The sequence below is a fragment of the Montipora foliosa genome, chromosome 2 (genome assembly GCF_036669935.1).
Source record: "Montipora foliosa isolate CH-2021 chromosome 2, ASM3666993v2, whole genome shotgun sequence".
NCBI classification, from domain to species: Eukaryota; Metazoa; Cnidaria; class Anthozoa; order Scleractinia; family Acroporidae; genus Montipora; species Montipora foliosa.
The window spans coordinates 58,306,055-58,321,054 of record NC_090870.1 but is presented as its reverse complement, the minus strand read 5'-3'; the positions used below and the strand labels follow the sequence as shown (position 1 = coordinate 58,321,054).

The window sequence follows — 15,000 nt, the reverse complement described above, 5'->3', positions numbered from 1 at the left end:
AATAGAAATCATCAATTGGCCAATCAGAACGCGCGTTTTATCCAAGCTATGTTATAAACAGTTGTAACAGAGATATTCATAACAGTGTAATTGTTAAATGCCATCTTTATTGAAATATAAATGTTTCGTGGCCAACATTTGAATTAACATACACCCTCTCGTTTCTTGCTCGTGATAATTTGAAAGCACCTTAAACTGCTACTACGATAAAAAAAAATCACTTGCCAGTCCAGTGTTTGCTTAACACATGACTGGCAAAAATTTGAGCTTTGTTTTTTAACCAAAGGCAGTTTACTTTAAGTGTACCGAGTTTTGGACTTCACGGTCCGCCATTACCCACGTTCAAACCTGACCGATTGGACCTCAGAAGGTTGGATCTAGAGAAAAGTGATGCCATTTACTCAATAGCTTTAAAAGAATGTTAATGTAGCTTATATATGCCAATCACAAGTGCCTGAAACTCCCGTTCTGCATATAAATTCAGCCGCGTTCAAGCGCATTCCATTCTTAAACTAGTAACTCATTGACGTCATTTTCTGCTCGATCGAGCTCTCTGAAGATTTATAAGGTTATTAACGACGGATCATTAAGTTGGCTCAAACCAGTTTTAACACCTTCAACAAACTGTACTATTTGGAAGGATTGAATCTACCTAACTGTTTCACTTAATGGTAATGCAATGATGCCATATGAAAAACCAATAGATGCTTTTAAAACAAGTTGCACTCACTCAAAGTTAAAACAAGTTGCACTCACTCAAATTTATCTGGAGCAATTTCATAGCCACCTTCACAATTGAAAAGTGTTAAGGTGGCTCTGAATCCGCTCCAGAGAATTTTTTTAACTTTACAGGGAGTTTTGTCTTATCCTACTGATCACTTTTCACCAATAAATGATGGGTGTCAAAGAGTTCGTTTTTGAGATATAAGCGCTTAAACAAAACATAGGGCGTTTTTAGATGGTTCTTTTATTGCCATGGTAATGTTTACGTCACATTAATATGTGCATCTTGTTAAGCAGTCATTGGTGTTTCATATGGTACCATAACATTGCCATTAAGTGAAACAGTGTTGTAGAGTTAATCTTTCTAATAACACATTCCCTCCAAATTACTGAAACCGGTGTGAGCCACCTTAAATAGGAAAATTCTAGCTAAAATAACCTGAAACAAGTGTCGTTTTGAAATCCAGGCCTAAAACTTGGGTCACTTAGTGCTTAGTTAACATAGTTTTGAAATCCAAAGAAAAGGAAGAATTCATTTTTTTTGGTCATGGTTGCACTTTTGTCAAAGAGAAAATGCTAAGACTTTCGGGATTAGGGGTGAGGTGGGTGGGTGGGTCCTAAGAAGTTGATCCATTAGAGGGAGGAAGTTTCGCTCCTCAAGAGAAAGGAAAGCGCCAGGGGCGATCGATTTAAGTGTATTGGTTAGAAGTAGCAAAACACTTTCTTATAACCTTACAGCTGGCAGATCATCAAAATCCTATTATGGGAGATTGCGAAGGAATGCAAGGTCCGTGTCCATTTTCTCAGATTGGTTGCTCTGAGACAGAGGTAAGCTTGACATCCTGTTTTAAAATAAAACAACTGCATAAATTTGGTGAAAGAAAAATTGCCGTTGGTTGTATGATTTCTGTGCAGAAAATTATTTCTGCGAAGCCTGTTAACGCATTAGATCAACACCTGTTCACAAAATGTTGACTTACTCTCAATGAAGAATACCTTGCAAAATTCAATACACACTCAACTTGTTATATTTGCCTCTTAAGTTATAATCTGCCTTGCCGGGGCAAAGTTTTGAGTGTTTCGCGTCTGATTTAGAGTACAATGTATTGGGTAAATTGCGTACCCAAATGAGTGTATTGCTTTGCAGGTTCTCAGCCAAAAGGAGAAGAAAGAACATTTGATAAATACGAACATTCATCACAACGTTCTCGTTCTCCAGTTCGCTCTTCACGTGAGCAGAGAAATGGAATCTGTCCTGAGATCTGATCCGAGGAATGTGTCTAGGAGGAGACAAATATTTGCGAACTACGACATTGTTATCCAAGATATCCTTAACCAGATTCAAGTACATTCAGAGGTAAGGAGAAATCTACAGGAAAAATTGCTTGAACACAGTGAGAGGATTACATCGTTGGAGAGAAAGGTGGCGACAGCGAATATATCAGCTGGGTCAGGTGGGGCATCTGCTCAATGTGTTCCTGATGGTGCAGGCAGCTCAACTAGAGCTGATATCACAAGAAGATTGATAAATCTAGAGAGCAAAACTGCAGCCCACAAAGTACTTATGGTGGAAGACAATCGCAGCACGATGGAAACAAGTCGAGAAGCTGTCAATCTTAGGAGACAGCTTAATACTGTGCAGGAGACTACACAGAGGACAGAGGGAAGGGTGGAGTACATTGAGCGCATGCTGGCTCTGAGGTATGTCACCCTTGCTAATTTAGAAGAGTATGTGCGACTACAAGAGTTTTCAAGCTGCGACGGCCAGTTGACATGGAGGATTACTGAATTTGCTCGAAAACGGAACAAAGCCGTCAGTGGTCAACAGGTGTCTTTCTACAGCCCGTGCTTCTTCACAAGTCGCTATGGGTACAAAATGTGCGCACGCATCTGTTTAAATGGAGATGGTATGGGGCGAGGCACACACATCTCTGTGTTCTTTGTTGTCATGCGCGGACAATACGATGCATTACTCTGCTGGCCATTCAGACAGAAGGTGACCTTCATGCTGTTGGATCAAGACAATGTGGAACACGTGATTGATGCCTTCAGACCTGATCCAAGCAGCTCATCCTTCCAGAGACCAAGAAGGGAAAGAAACATGGCCAGTGGTTGCCCCATGTTCTGTTCCATCGCTGAACTGAATAATCATGCATATGTGCGTGATGACACCATGTTTTTGAAAGTCATCGTGGATACCTCGGATTTGCAAACTCCTGAACTAGGAGTGGATCCTCAAACCCTGTGACAAGCACAAAGAACTTATATTTATTCAGGAAATAGATGGGTTTCACATTACGTCCTTCTCGCTTTGGTAAATATCAGAGTGCCTAGTTTACAATTTCCTGCTTTAACTGCCTTGGCACTGCATCACAAGGTTGTACAGTACTCAGCTTACTAACGATGCAACCAGCAGAAAAGTCGCTTCCATTGGGAGATCGAATTACTTTTGAAAAACGTTTTCGGCAACAAATTATTTGCAACAAATCACACTTATGTCTAGAAATACACACAATAACAAAATTGACAAAATAACAAAATATCGCCATCAATTTGACAATTTTGGCAAATATGGTGATTGTGGCAAAATTTTGTCAAATTGCCAAATGTATGTAAATTAGTTCAATGCGTGGTGGCCAGCCATGTTGGCATATCTGGCGAATATGGCTTGCGGCAAATATGGCGATTTGGGCAAATTCTTGTCAAATCGCCAAATGTATGTAAATTAGTTAGATATATGGTGGCCAGCCATGTTGGCGAATCTTGTGATTGTTGTCAATTCTTGTCAAACCACCAACTCTATGTAAATTAGCTCAATATGTGGTGGCCAGCTATGTTGGCAAATATGGCGATTTTGGCAAATTCTTGTCAAATTGTCAAATGTATGTAAATTAGTCCAAAAATCTGTCGCATTCCTTGTCAAAGAGGTCTTACTTTAACAACTACTACTCCTTAAAGGGAACCTCCACGTCAACAAAAAATAACTTTAAATCACAGGAAATAACTGTTACCGTCAAGTTACATAGTTACAAGGGAAGTCCTTCTCTAGACATGGAAAGTCGCCCTCTAAAGCAATGGCAACAATTACATAACTCCCCTATTTATCCAGCATTATATCTCAACCTGTCCTTTTCTCCCTCATACATATGACAGCCATCCAACTTACAGTCGAATCTGTATTAAGCAGCGCTGTATTAAGCAGTCGCCCTCTATTAAGCAGTCAGTTTTCAAAGTCCTGAGAATTACTCCCCTTAATTACTGTAAGTTTGACCACTATTAAGCGGCCCCGGTCACCATTTCCGAAGTCCCATCGAGACTTTTATATCATCTTGACCTGTATTAAATGGTCACACGGTGTCAATTACTTGTTCATACAGTTTCAAATAATGGGTGCAGTCACATTCAGGGTCAGTTAACACTAGTGTTTAATCACGTTTTATTGTTCAGTGTTCCCCTTGGTATCAAAACAACAGAGAGCTGTCACTGGAGTTGTGTCAACACCAGTGTTACACTGGTTTCTCTCAAGTGAGACCACAACTCGTGTAAAAATAGGTCCGCAATGCGTACATGTGTGGCTTACGAAATTAAGCTGCTTTGATGGGGGAGGTTACAAATTAAAATGATCTGTTTTGTCATTGAGTTTCTATTAGTAGAGCTAGTATCTGATTACAGTTAGTTTTCAATATTGTTCCTCTCAATCAATACAATAAGATAATTGACATACATCTGTCCTGAAATGCTTATTTTCAAGATGAGGGTTATTGGGTAAAGTTTTATGGAGGTGTCATTTTGACAACAGAGGTTGCGCATGTAACCTGAGGATTTAAAAAACTGAAAAAATGTCAGCATCATGTCCTATAGTGGGCTTATAGATTCAGTCATGATTTTGTTTACGTAACCACGTGGAATTGAGTTCTGAGTTTGTCCAGGGCAAGTGTTGTGAAATCAACTCCAGGGAAGCATTTCGTATGAATGCTTTTGGCATTTTGTGTACCAGTGCAAGAGCACAACACTTTGCAGAAGGGCTGGGACATACAGGAAATGATGTAACCTTTGCTAGAAGCCACATTGGGAACTTGATTTGGTTTGAATGTACGACTAATTTTTGACAATATATGCATGTAAAGTATCATAATGCTAAATTTTCAATAAAGAAACACAGAAAAATTTAGTTGATGTAAGTGGCTATTGGGTTGCAAGTGGAGGAATTTGGGAAAAAAAGATAGACGCATAACAATATCTGAACACAAGCAATATTTTAATAAATCATATGTTGAGTAGTGCTTATTAACATTGCTAATAATTTTAAGCCAATAAGATTAACAATTTTACCTGGAGGTTTTAAGAAAAAGTTCAACAGAATTCAATGTACAGGGAAGTTCATGATGGTATCATATGACTTTAAATACCAGAATCGTTGAAATTTTCTTATTATGGACCTTGTAATTTTATGTCAGTGTGTTTACCAAGTTCAAGCTATGTGGAAACATGAAATGAATAGATGAACTTGACATCATGCAAAGTGCTAATCTACTGTACAAAAAGGTCCAAAATAAACATTGTGAGCAAGTGTAGTACACAAATTGGGTAAATCAAAACACTACTTCATTCCATATTTTGTATTGTCCAACAACTTGTTTCAATGTTGGTAAATAAAAGACATTCATGTAAAGCATCATAATTGAAACGCGACAAAGCATCTTTTGTTTTAAGGAAATTGTCATGAGAGCCGATTCTTGATCGGTATTGTTCAACAGAGATTCCCATGTTACTTACTTCTGACGAAATCGTGGGCTAGCAGACTCTTGTCAACTGTGTGTGGATGATTCGTCCAATTCGATTCAACAACAACATTGAGCAATGACAACACAAGCACAGGAGTCTCTTTTGCTTTCAAGTAACTTCAGAGCCTTTCAAATACTTTCAGAAACTTTCAGATACTCAAGCAGGTCTGCTGGGCAGATTGAAGCCGTTAAATGTTGGCTTGCGAGAGTCAATAATGACTCGTAAGTTTTCATGTGACGCAACCTGTACCAAAGGAACAGACCGTGAATTGAAATGCTGCCCTGTGAGAGCACAACTCCTCGCTGTAATCCGAACTTAGAAGACAAGCCGACTGTAGGAAAGCCGGCGTGTAAAATCCAAGCAGCAAAGAAGAACGAATAACTAGATAAAAAACGATCTTCGACAACGCGCTGTGTTACAACCACAAAATGGCCGCTTTCTGAAACTTAGAACTTTACGTACTTAGCCGAGCGTAGACTGGGGCCTGTCTTGGACGATAGTAAACCACGTGACAGCCACTCTGTTCACCGTGACAAATCCAGGAATAAATATCTTGGGCCATGGCATTGAGTGGTTTACACTTCGTGTAAGCCACACAACAAACGAGGTACGACAATTTATTTCCTTGTTTATTTTCGCAAATCATGAAAATGCCAGAAATGAATGTTTCTAATTTGAGGTCAAACGTCTGAACCACAATGGAGATCGAATTCTTCTTTCATTAATTTTTGTTTGAGCCAATTGCATGAAAAGTTGTCCCCTTGGCACCTGAACACCAGAGCCACCTCCTCTGTTTATGCATTTTCGTTTAATAATGACCTTTCCAGTATTTCACAATGTTTAAAAGCTCAGTTAGCCATCTTGCCATTAGTTTAGGAACATATCCGGTTACATCAAAGCTCTTTCAAGTATGGCAACAGAAACAGACATGGATATCAAATTACTTTTCTCAGAACAAATAGGTTGCAAACAAATTTCAATCCAAAGTTTTGTTGGTCTTTTTCTGTTACTTTCTCAAAGAAGTTATTGTGCGGTTCAGTAATTTTGATCAAGAAAGTAGTTTTATCAGTGCTGTCATTCATAAATTGTACATCAACTGATTAGCAGTGATATAAAATAGCATTTTGATTGTATTTGAACTGTATTCTTCGACCTGTTTTGGGTGGTCACCCTGTATTAAGCGGTCACTTAGCTATTCCCAGAGTGTGACCGCCTAATACAGGTCTGACTGTATATTAAAAGCAGAACAGTTCATGCAGTGCATTTATAATGTTTTATTACAATGTTAACATTCAACGTTTTTAACTCGACAATCATCTTTATCGTTATAAAAAAAACAATTCACCTTGCTTACCATCACAAAAAGCACTATATACTGTATCTCACTTTTAAAAGCGGCCAACACACGGTGTGTGCATAAACCACCCCAACCAGAATAACTTAACTTTGACAATGGTGATTAGGGAGTCCAAACTCTGTTGTATTACGGATTCGTATTTAACAGCCGACTATCGACAAAATATAACAAATAATGGTGAAAATGTTATCGATTTTGGATATATTTCTTATTAGATAGTACATACACTGCTCAGTGAAAAAAAAAAAGCCCAGAAATGCCACTGAAACCCCATAAAGACCATAATTGATGGGGAAACTCTCTTTTAACAACATTTCTTTCATTACTTATAACAAATTTCCTGACTGTTACTTTTTCCATATGAATCCTGAATCTTGGGCTCCCTGTGAAATAACTTATCTTAAATAATCCATCCCCCAGATCATATGATCTCTGTGAGGGAGGACTTTTCAGGGAACCACATCTTGGAAATTTCTCGCGTGAAGTTAGGTTATAAATTACTTATTCCAAAAATGAAAAAAAATTGGGGGGTCACAGACTTTGTTTCAGAGAAAAAGGCAAGGGAAAAATGCCCTAATTTCGATAGATAGGTCATCATAACGAGATGTAGCCTCATCTACTCATCCATCGAAAATCATAAAACTAATACGTTAGAGTGAAAGTTTCTGCGCATAGAAAGATAGGAGTGGGTTTTTTAGATAATTGCATGCAGCTGAGGATGTCGTAAACAGTATCTAGAGTTAATCCTCAACGCGCGTTTTCGCAATCACTACCCGTTGTAACCACTTCCGGAACTCAGGACAAAAGGAAAGAAGATTTTTAAATTTTAATTTCTTACATTGTGATTTTTTTCATTTCATCATATTTTGTAAATTGTAAGAAGAGCAAGTGATTCATGTCTTAAAAAATAGGGGTCGCCGATGATCTAAACGAGTAAAATCGATGTGATGTTGTGAAACTCTTGGAAAATTTAGTTAACTGAGTAGAGTGTAATGTGAAGTGCTCGATTTCTATCCCGTATGAACCATGTGAGCGTTAGCCCTGCTGATGGAAATGAGCCCACACAAGGACAGAGAAAAACTCAGACCACGGTGGGAATTGAACGCACGACCTTCGGGTTAGATCTCCGCCGCGCTACCGACTGAGCTACAAGGTCAGACAGGAGCAGGCCGTGGGAACTGAAGATGTTAAAGTCACGGCAATGAACAAGTACAAGTACAAGGAAAGGTTACGTTATACAAACGTTGGCCGTGTAGCACTAATATTTTAAACAGAGTTAACTGAGTAGAGTGTAATGTGAAGTGCTCGATTTCTATCCCGTATGAACCATGTGAGCGTTAGCCCTACTGATGGAAATGGGCCCACACAAGGACAGAGAAAAACTCTGACCAGGGTGGGAATTGAACCCACGACCTTCGGGTTCGGGTTCGGGTCTTTGCGTGGGCCCATTTCCATCAGTAGGGCTAACGCTCACATGGTTCATACGGGATAGCAATCGAGCACTTCACATTACACTCTACTCAGTTAACTCTGCTTAAAATATAAGTGCTACACGGCCAACGTTTGTATAAATGTAACCTTTTCTTTTGAAGATGAAAAACTTCAAGTAAATGTTGAGAAATATGAAGTATTTGATATCTGTAATTTGTAAATGTACAATATAAGGTTGTGGGAGCTGGGCTTCAAGCCCAGAATGTTTTGGTATATCACTACCCCTCCTCTGTGTCTAGAGGAGAATTAGTTATGGTAACGACCATAAGGACAAAATTTAGTCCTTCAGTTATTCGTTCAATCCAATTTTTGGACTTGTTTGAGTCGAGAACCCTGGCTGTGTCCCAAATGCTTGTGCGCATGCGGCATCTCCTTTTGCGTTTTGATCGATTAAACTGACGAGAAACTGAATGAAATGCATATATAGACAAAAGATAGCAGTGATTTTCGCACTTATCTGGACAATAGACCAATTTCATTATCTTAAAAAATTCAATTTAAAATGAACATGATTTCGAGGCTGAGTTTACTCGTTAGAGCCTCGAGATGATGCCTGTTGTTTAGGACGGAATTTTAATATATCGAAAATGGGCTAAATAAGCAATTGTCTATTACAGACACTTGAAAAATTTAGACGACTTTTCTTGGACTCGAAGCCATGACCCCCGCGACGACGGCGCAATGCTCTACCAACTGAGCAAATAGGCCAATAGCCCTTAGGCGTGATCTGCCGAGCTGATTTCACCACCAAGCCTCGAAATCGAAAATATAACTCGTAAATTTTAGCTTGAGCTGAATCCCAAAGGAGCAAACTAGTAAAGAAAACCCACGTGCGGACAGTATTTTCATGACCACATGGTGTAAATCATTTTGCGCAAACGAGGCTTGGTAAGTTTTTAGCATATGATGTCATCATGCATAAGGCCTATTTGCCGTGAAAGGACTGGTGAATTAATTCAAAGATACGTATACTTGAAGTGCAGGTTATTAGCGAAATTGTCTGAAAAATAAAATTGTCAATTGTCTGTAAGAGACAATTGCTTAAATCGTCCAGATAAGTACGAGGATATAGGATCACGGTTACCTGAAGAGAAACTTCCGGCAGTACAATTATTCGCGTGTTAAGTACAACTCGCGGTTCCACAGGCACCAGTTTTCTAGCGAAAAAAAAAAAATTCCCGCCGGCTAGGCAGGCCAAGGTCTCCCTCACGAGTAGCAACATCCATCCCTCGTGGGAAAACGGGGGGGGGGGGGGGGAAGAAGGGGAGGGTGGGTACGGCTACATGAAGGCTAGCCAAAACCTCAAGTCAAAACCATAAGAACGAAAGAGATAATGATAACGATAAGATTACGGACATTTTACTGTATTCTCAGGTCTTATCGCTAATTCTACCACGGCACTTTAATTTTTAAAACCCATCGTCTGAAAATCACGTCTTGTTTCAAACATATAAAAATATATTACATCATTCTTCTCTTCCTAGACAAATAGTTCTGTTCTAACGACAAATTGCGAATGACATTTGCCTACAAATGATGTGCTCCTTCCTGAAGAAGCACAGTTTGTTGGGATTGTTTCGTGTCTCGTTCTTCCTTGTAGAAGAATATATATTGTGGGCCCCTGAAGGTCATGCAAAGTCTAAAGCTTCGGTATCATCCACACTAAATTAAATCCTAGTTACAAAACAACCGCTAGTATGGATAAAATGCTACTTTCTTCGTCGAGGAACTTTGGAATAATATTATATCTCTCAGATAGTAGGCGCGCTGTGATTGGCTGAATTAGCGGGCCGTATTCTACAGCACGGTCCGCTGTACACCCAGCAAAATTTAAAATTTCGATAAAACATTATCTAGCAAGTTTTTCATGTCATTTCTGTTACATAAACTTGTAAAAGTGTTTGTATCTCGCAAGCAACTATTTCAAACAGCCACGAAGATTTAGTTTTTTGGATTTTGATACGCAATCTTTGTGTCAGTTGAACCTTCCGCTTGACTTCGACTAGTTTCCTTTTCCGCGCGCATGGATTAACCTCAGAGATATAATAAATATCTTGCTAACCTCGTTTTCTCGCTCCGTACTGTAAGTTACGGATACTCGTTTTTTTACCGTTGATTTATGGCCCGCGCGCTTCGAGCTTGGGCCATAAAAAACTCGATCCGTACCTTACAGTACAGACCTCGAACTCGGTTAGTAAGAGGTCTATAGTGTGGACGAGAGCTCCAGCTAACTAACTCCAGAGAAAACTTTGAAAAGTTCAAAGTTTCCAGTCGATGCGACGTGTTTGGCGGGCTACGCTTATTTAGGGTGCCCTGAGGAACTACTTTAAGGAAAACAAAATCTTGCGGTAAGGGGTGAGTTGATTCACAGAGCTACAGGAAACCTTGGCAATCACCCATGCAAGAGTAGTGTGGAAAGAACTTGTGATAATTGTATTAAGTGCAAATGTACTTGTTTTGTATATAAAATATAGCATCCAAATCAGTAAAAATTAACTCTTTGCGGACAAATAATGTGAATATAAATACTTTTTTTCTTGTTTAAGCCACTTATCCAGACCTCACCTTACTTACAACGGGGCGTTCGAGCTTTAGAATGCGATTGGCTGCATATACGTTTCCTGTGACGCCGAAGAATAAATTTCTAAGGCAAACCGTTTTGGAAGCCAATGCAGTAATATTGGGGTAATTATGGCAAAAATAAATACGTCTGTCTGAACGCTTCTCGATTTTTTAGCTCAAAGCGGCAGTTTGTTCAATCGTTCCCTTTTGTTTAGATAGACTTCCGGAGCGGTGAGTTCATTTAGGTATTAGCTCGTCTTGATGTCCTTCTAGGGAGTGCCGTTCTCTTGCATCTCCAGTAATTGCTGATCGATGTTTTTCCGTCTAGCCTCGTTAAGAGCTAAGCGCTGTTGAAGACTAGCACGACTAAAAGGAACAAGGAAACAATTAAAAATAATTATAGAAGCGATGAGCGTTGATTTGCTCCCTTTATATTTCAGGGCAAACAATTCTTTCGGAACCACAGCAAACATATCATGTTTTAGTAAATCTCATTGCCCTCAGTCGCTTTTTTTTATCCTAAATCGAATAGAAATGAATTGTTTGAAAACAAAAAGAGGTTCGCTTGTTCTTTGTAGCTATATCTACGTGCAAAATGTTAAAACAATTTCGCTAAAACTCACCTCTCCCCCCACCCCTTCCCAGTAGAAACACCACCAACGACACAAATGAAGTAAAAATGAGTCAGCTTTTGAGGAAAACGTTCCCCGACGATTTCAAACCAATGGAAGGGCCAAACTGAGATCACCGACTCACCATTTTTCAGGATCTAGCGAGTCAGTCTCTTTTCCTTTATCACGTGACATTCCCAGAGACGCTTTCTTTCTTTCGAGTTGTTGGTGAAGGTTTTCAATGTCACCGCTGACCGCCTCGCTGTCCTCTTTACCAACCTTACCATTCACCAAATGCGAGCTGTTTTCACGCTCCTCCTTTTGGGGCGGTGACATCTGCGTGCTGTTGAGGTCAGTGGTATTGAGAGTGACGTCATCGGTTTGTGAAGTTGAGGAATTGAGAAGCATGGGAAGACTGTCCCTAGCCATCTCCATGTTAGCCTGCTTCAGGAGTCCTTCGAGAGTTTCGAGGCTTGATTGAACGCTTCGAGTACGATCCATGTACGAGCTGTCAGGATAAGCGGTTTGTCCATTGTCCTGGCTCACAAAGATGGCGGGTTTTTTAGGATATGGATGGCTTTCCGTCACATCTTGAGAATTCGCATGACTAAATGATACCAGAGGTCCACTGTCTGTAAAGTGTTTAAGGTTCTGATCAGAGTTGCTTTTCTTCATACTGCTGGCTGAAGATTTAGTCATTGCTCTAGGAGAGGTTACTCTTCGCATATGTGCCGCTGACCGCGGTCCCGCTAGGGTAGTGATGCGGTTCGATGAACCGAACGTCGCCCTCTCGTATCCTGATACCTTCGCCTCCAGACGGGCTACCTGTGGTATTGGACAAAAAAAAAGCAAGAGAAATGAGAACTTTTGTCTTTCGACCGTGAAAGCACGAATAAACTTTGGCTACCAGATCATACTCGTATTTCTTAATCAGCGATTATATTAATTGAAAAAAACAGAGTACGAAGAGGAAATGTATCAGCATGAGTACCGAACGTGCAGCACGATTATTTTTGTTCTTTTCACCAATAATATTATTGGTTTCTGCAGTTGTTGTTTCTTAGACTTCCTGATGGGATGTCTGAATCGCGGCGCACTAGCCAGGGGACAGCCAATCTCGTACCCAGAGTCCTCGGGCTTTTTGGGCGCTCACCCGCTGACCAAAAAATCGCGAGGACTCTGGGTACGAGATTGGGGGACAGCTCGATTACTCACATTTTCGTTCCCAGAGCTGCGATCCTTTTGGCCAGCGCCGCGGATCGATCCGCGGATCGATCTGCTCGCTCCGCAGCTCTGGGAACGAGAATGGATTATTCTTGTTATCAGATGGTATTCCACTTATACCTCGGCTTCCTTGATAACCAGAGTCTCATTCGTTGCCTTAGCATCTTCTTGATATAAAAATAACTGTGATGCAAGGCTTCGGTTGTCCTCTACCAAAGTCAAATTTTTCTCCTGCGCATGTGACAGTTCTTGAGCCAATCTCCGTTCTTCTTCTTGTAGCCGTTGTATCTCCAAACGATGCTTTGCATCGCTTTCATCTTTCTGTGCGATTACTTTGACGTGGTCTTCACGTAACCGTTGGACCTGCAAGCGGAGAATCGAAATATGATCCACACTTCCGCCCTGTTATTTTTTCAAATTTGCTTTACCCATACCCCAAACCCGAAAAAAGTTTACAGTACGTCATAACAAATTGCAATTAATCAATGAAATGAAAATACTACAGTGAGAAAGAAATGGAAAATATACACCATAAATCAATGGAAAAACCAACGCAAACGCCCACAATAACAAAAGTTTTCAGCATAAATCAATGGAGAAACCAAAGCAAATGCCCACAATAAAACATCCACAAAGTATTCAGACTTTACAAAAAGGCCCAACTTTTACATCTCAGCCGGCGGGTCTTCCACGAGAAAACGAAGGGCTCTGTAGACATAGGAAATCAAGTTTTCTCACTGGTTAGCTTGCGAAATGTGAAATCTTGAACCGGAAGTTAAAATGGCCGATGTGGCACAATGGGATCAGCTGGTGCGAAGCCGATCGGTAAAATGACCAGAGTGCATTTGTTTAAAACTACGATATTACTTATTGCTTCTTCCTGTTCGACAAAAAAACTTAAAGCTTCCTATTGAGACTCTTCCAATTTAATGCTTCTGAGCGCCGCCAACTTTAGTACTATTGACGAATCCTATAGGATCTCCAGCAGTCCTAGAATCTGGGACAGCAAATGCTGTCTCCAGAACCTTTGTTTTCTCGTGCGAAGGCCCCGTCGATTAGGAAAAACGACGGGATCTGGGAACGAGAATGATGAAGCAGTCATTTGAATCAACGAGATACCACCAAGCTGGTAAATGGTTTGACCGTAGGAGCTGTGTGAAGTACAATCGTCCGGACATCGACATTGACTGACGTTTGACTGACTCTGAAGATGACTTCCGCTCAGGTTGTCCAAACGTCAGTCAATGTCTAGCCTGCGTAGCAAGCGTTTCCTTAGGGAAACATGCACGATTTTCGATGTTCTGGCCACGCGAAAAGTGGGGTGAGAGTCTTGTCCAAAATGCACGGAAACGCTTGCTACTCAGACTAGTCGATGTCATCCCAAACAGTCCTTCCCAGGAGTACACTCACCCCGACCGTAAACTCCTTTCGTTAGCATAGAAAGCGTTCTCAGTTGAAAAATACCAACGCCAGCCGATTTGTGAACAGATCCATGCATTCCCCTCGCTCTTGCTATCTTTAGGTAACTTGTGCAACGCAAAAATGCGAAATATCGATGCACAAATGATATTATGTTTCGTATACTTGCAAAGATCTATCTTGGCAACGAAAAATATTTGAGTTTGAGTGCAATTAAAGTAGGGTTTCGTGGCTCACCTCGTGTTCTTGGGTAGCCTGTTTGAGCTCTTGTTGTTGCTGTGCCTTCCTTAGTTCCTGTACGCATTTGGCTTCGGCCTGCGCCTCTCTGACCTGCGCTGCCCCAAGCTCCTTTGCAAGCCTAGTGCAATCCGTTTCCTTCGTGGTCAACAGGACATGCGCGTCATCAAGTTCGTGAACGAGCTCCTGTTCAGTCCGCTGACATTTCAATAGATCACGACGGGCTTCCATCAATTCAGCATGCTATAAAGAAGAATAAGTGATACACTTCCCGAAAAAAAAAAGGGAAAAGCAGCTAAAAAATCAATAAATTCGGCAGTTGAGAGGAAATTCCTGTCAACGAAATCCCTGTGAACCACTGTCAACACAACAGTGGACACTTTACCTTACCAAATGCCACTGATGTCATTGCAGCACAGTGTTCACATAATAGTTTATACTGAGCGCTACTTACTGTTTATACAGTTGCCGAAAGTTTATAGAAATGCAACATGTATTTTCGGACCCTCTTTGTTGAACCAGCCAAAATTTGACTGAATCCAGAAGCTCCCACACCAAAGTTATCGGCATAATTTAAACCGCAGGTCTTCT

The 15,000-nt window shown here is 40.5% G+C and overlaps 2 protein-coding genes across 2 annotated transcripts in view; one reads left to right on the top strand and one right to left on the bottom strand.

The window, feature by feature from the left end:
• The window catches only part of LOC137993681 (TNF receptor-associated factor 2-like), a 52,717-nt gene extending 46,773 nt beyond the window's left edge, over nt 1-5,944 (top strand). Inside the window, exons 7-8 of the mRNA XM_068839650.1 lie at nt 1,462-1,551; nt 1,871-5,944. Of these exons, the coding sequence (XP_068695751.1) occupies nt 1,462-1,551; nt 1,871-2,971 (1,191 nt within the window). The 3' untranslated portion in view covers nt 2,972-5,944. The remainder of the gene's footprint in view (nt 1-1,461; nt 1,552-1,870) is intronic.
• A 3,749-nt stretch (nt 5,945-9,693) lies between these two features.
• LOC137993680 (coiled-coil domain-containing protein 18-like) overlaps nt 9,694-15,000 on the bottom strand; it is a 35,306-nt gene continuing 29,999 nt past the window's right edge. The window contains exons 19-22 of the mRNA XM_068839649.1: nt 14,410-14,652; nt 12,874-13,116; nt 11,675-12,354; nt 9,694-11,284 (exon numbers count right to left, since the gene is read on the bottom strand). Of these exons, the coding sequence (XP_068695750.1) occupies nt 11,188-11,284; nt 11,675-12,354; nt 12,874-13,116; nt 14,410-14,652 (1,263 nt within the window). The 3' untranslated portion in view covers nt 9,694-11,187. The remainder of the gene's footprint in view (nt 11,285-11,674; nt 12,355-12,873; nt 13,117-14,409; nt 14,653-15,000) is intronic.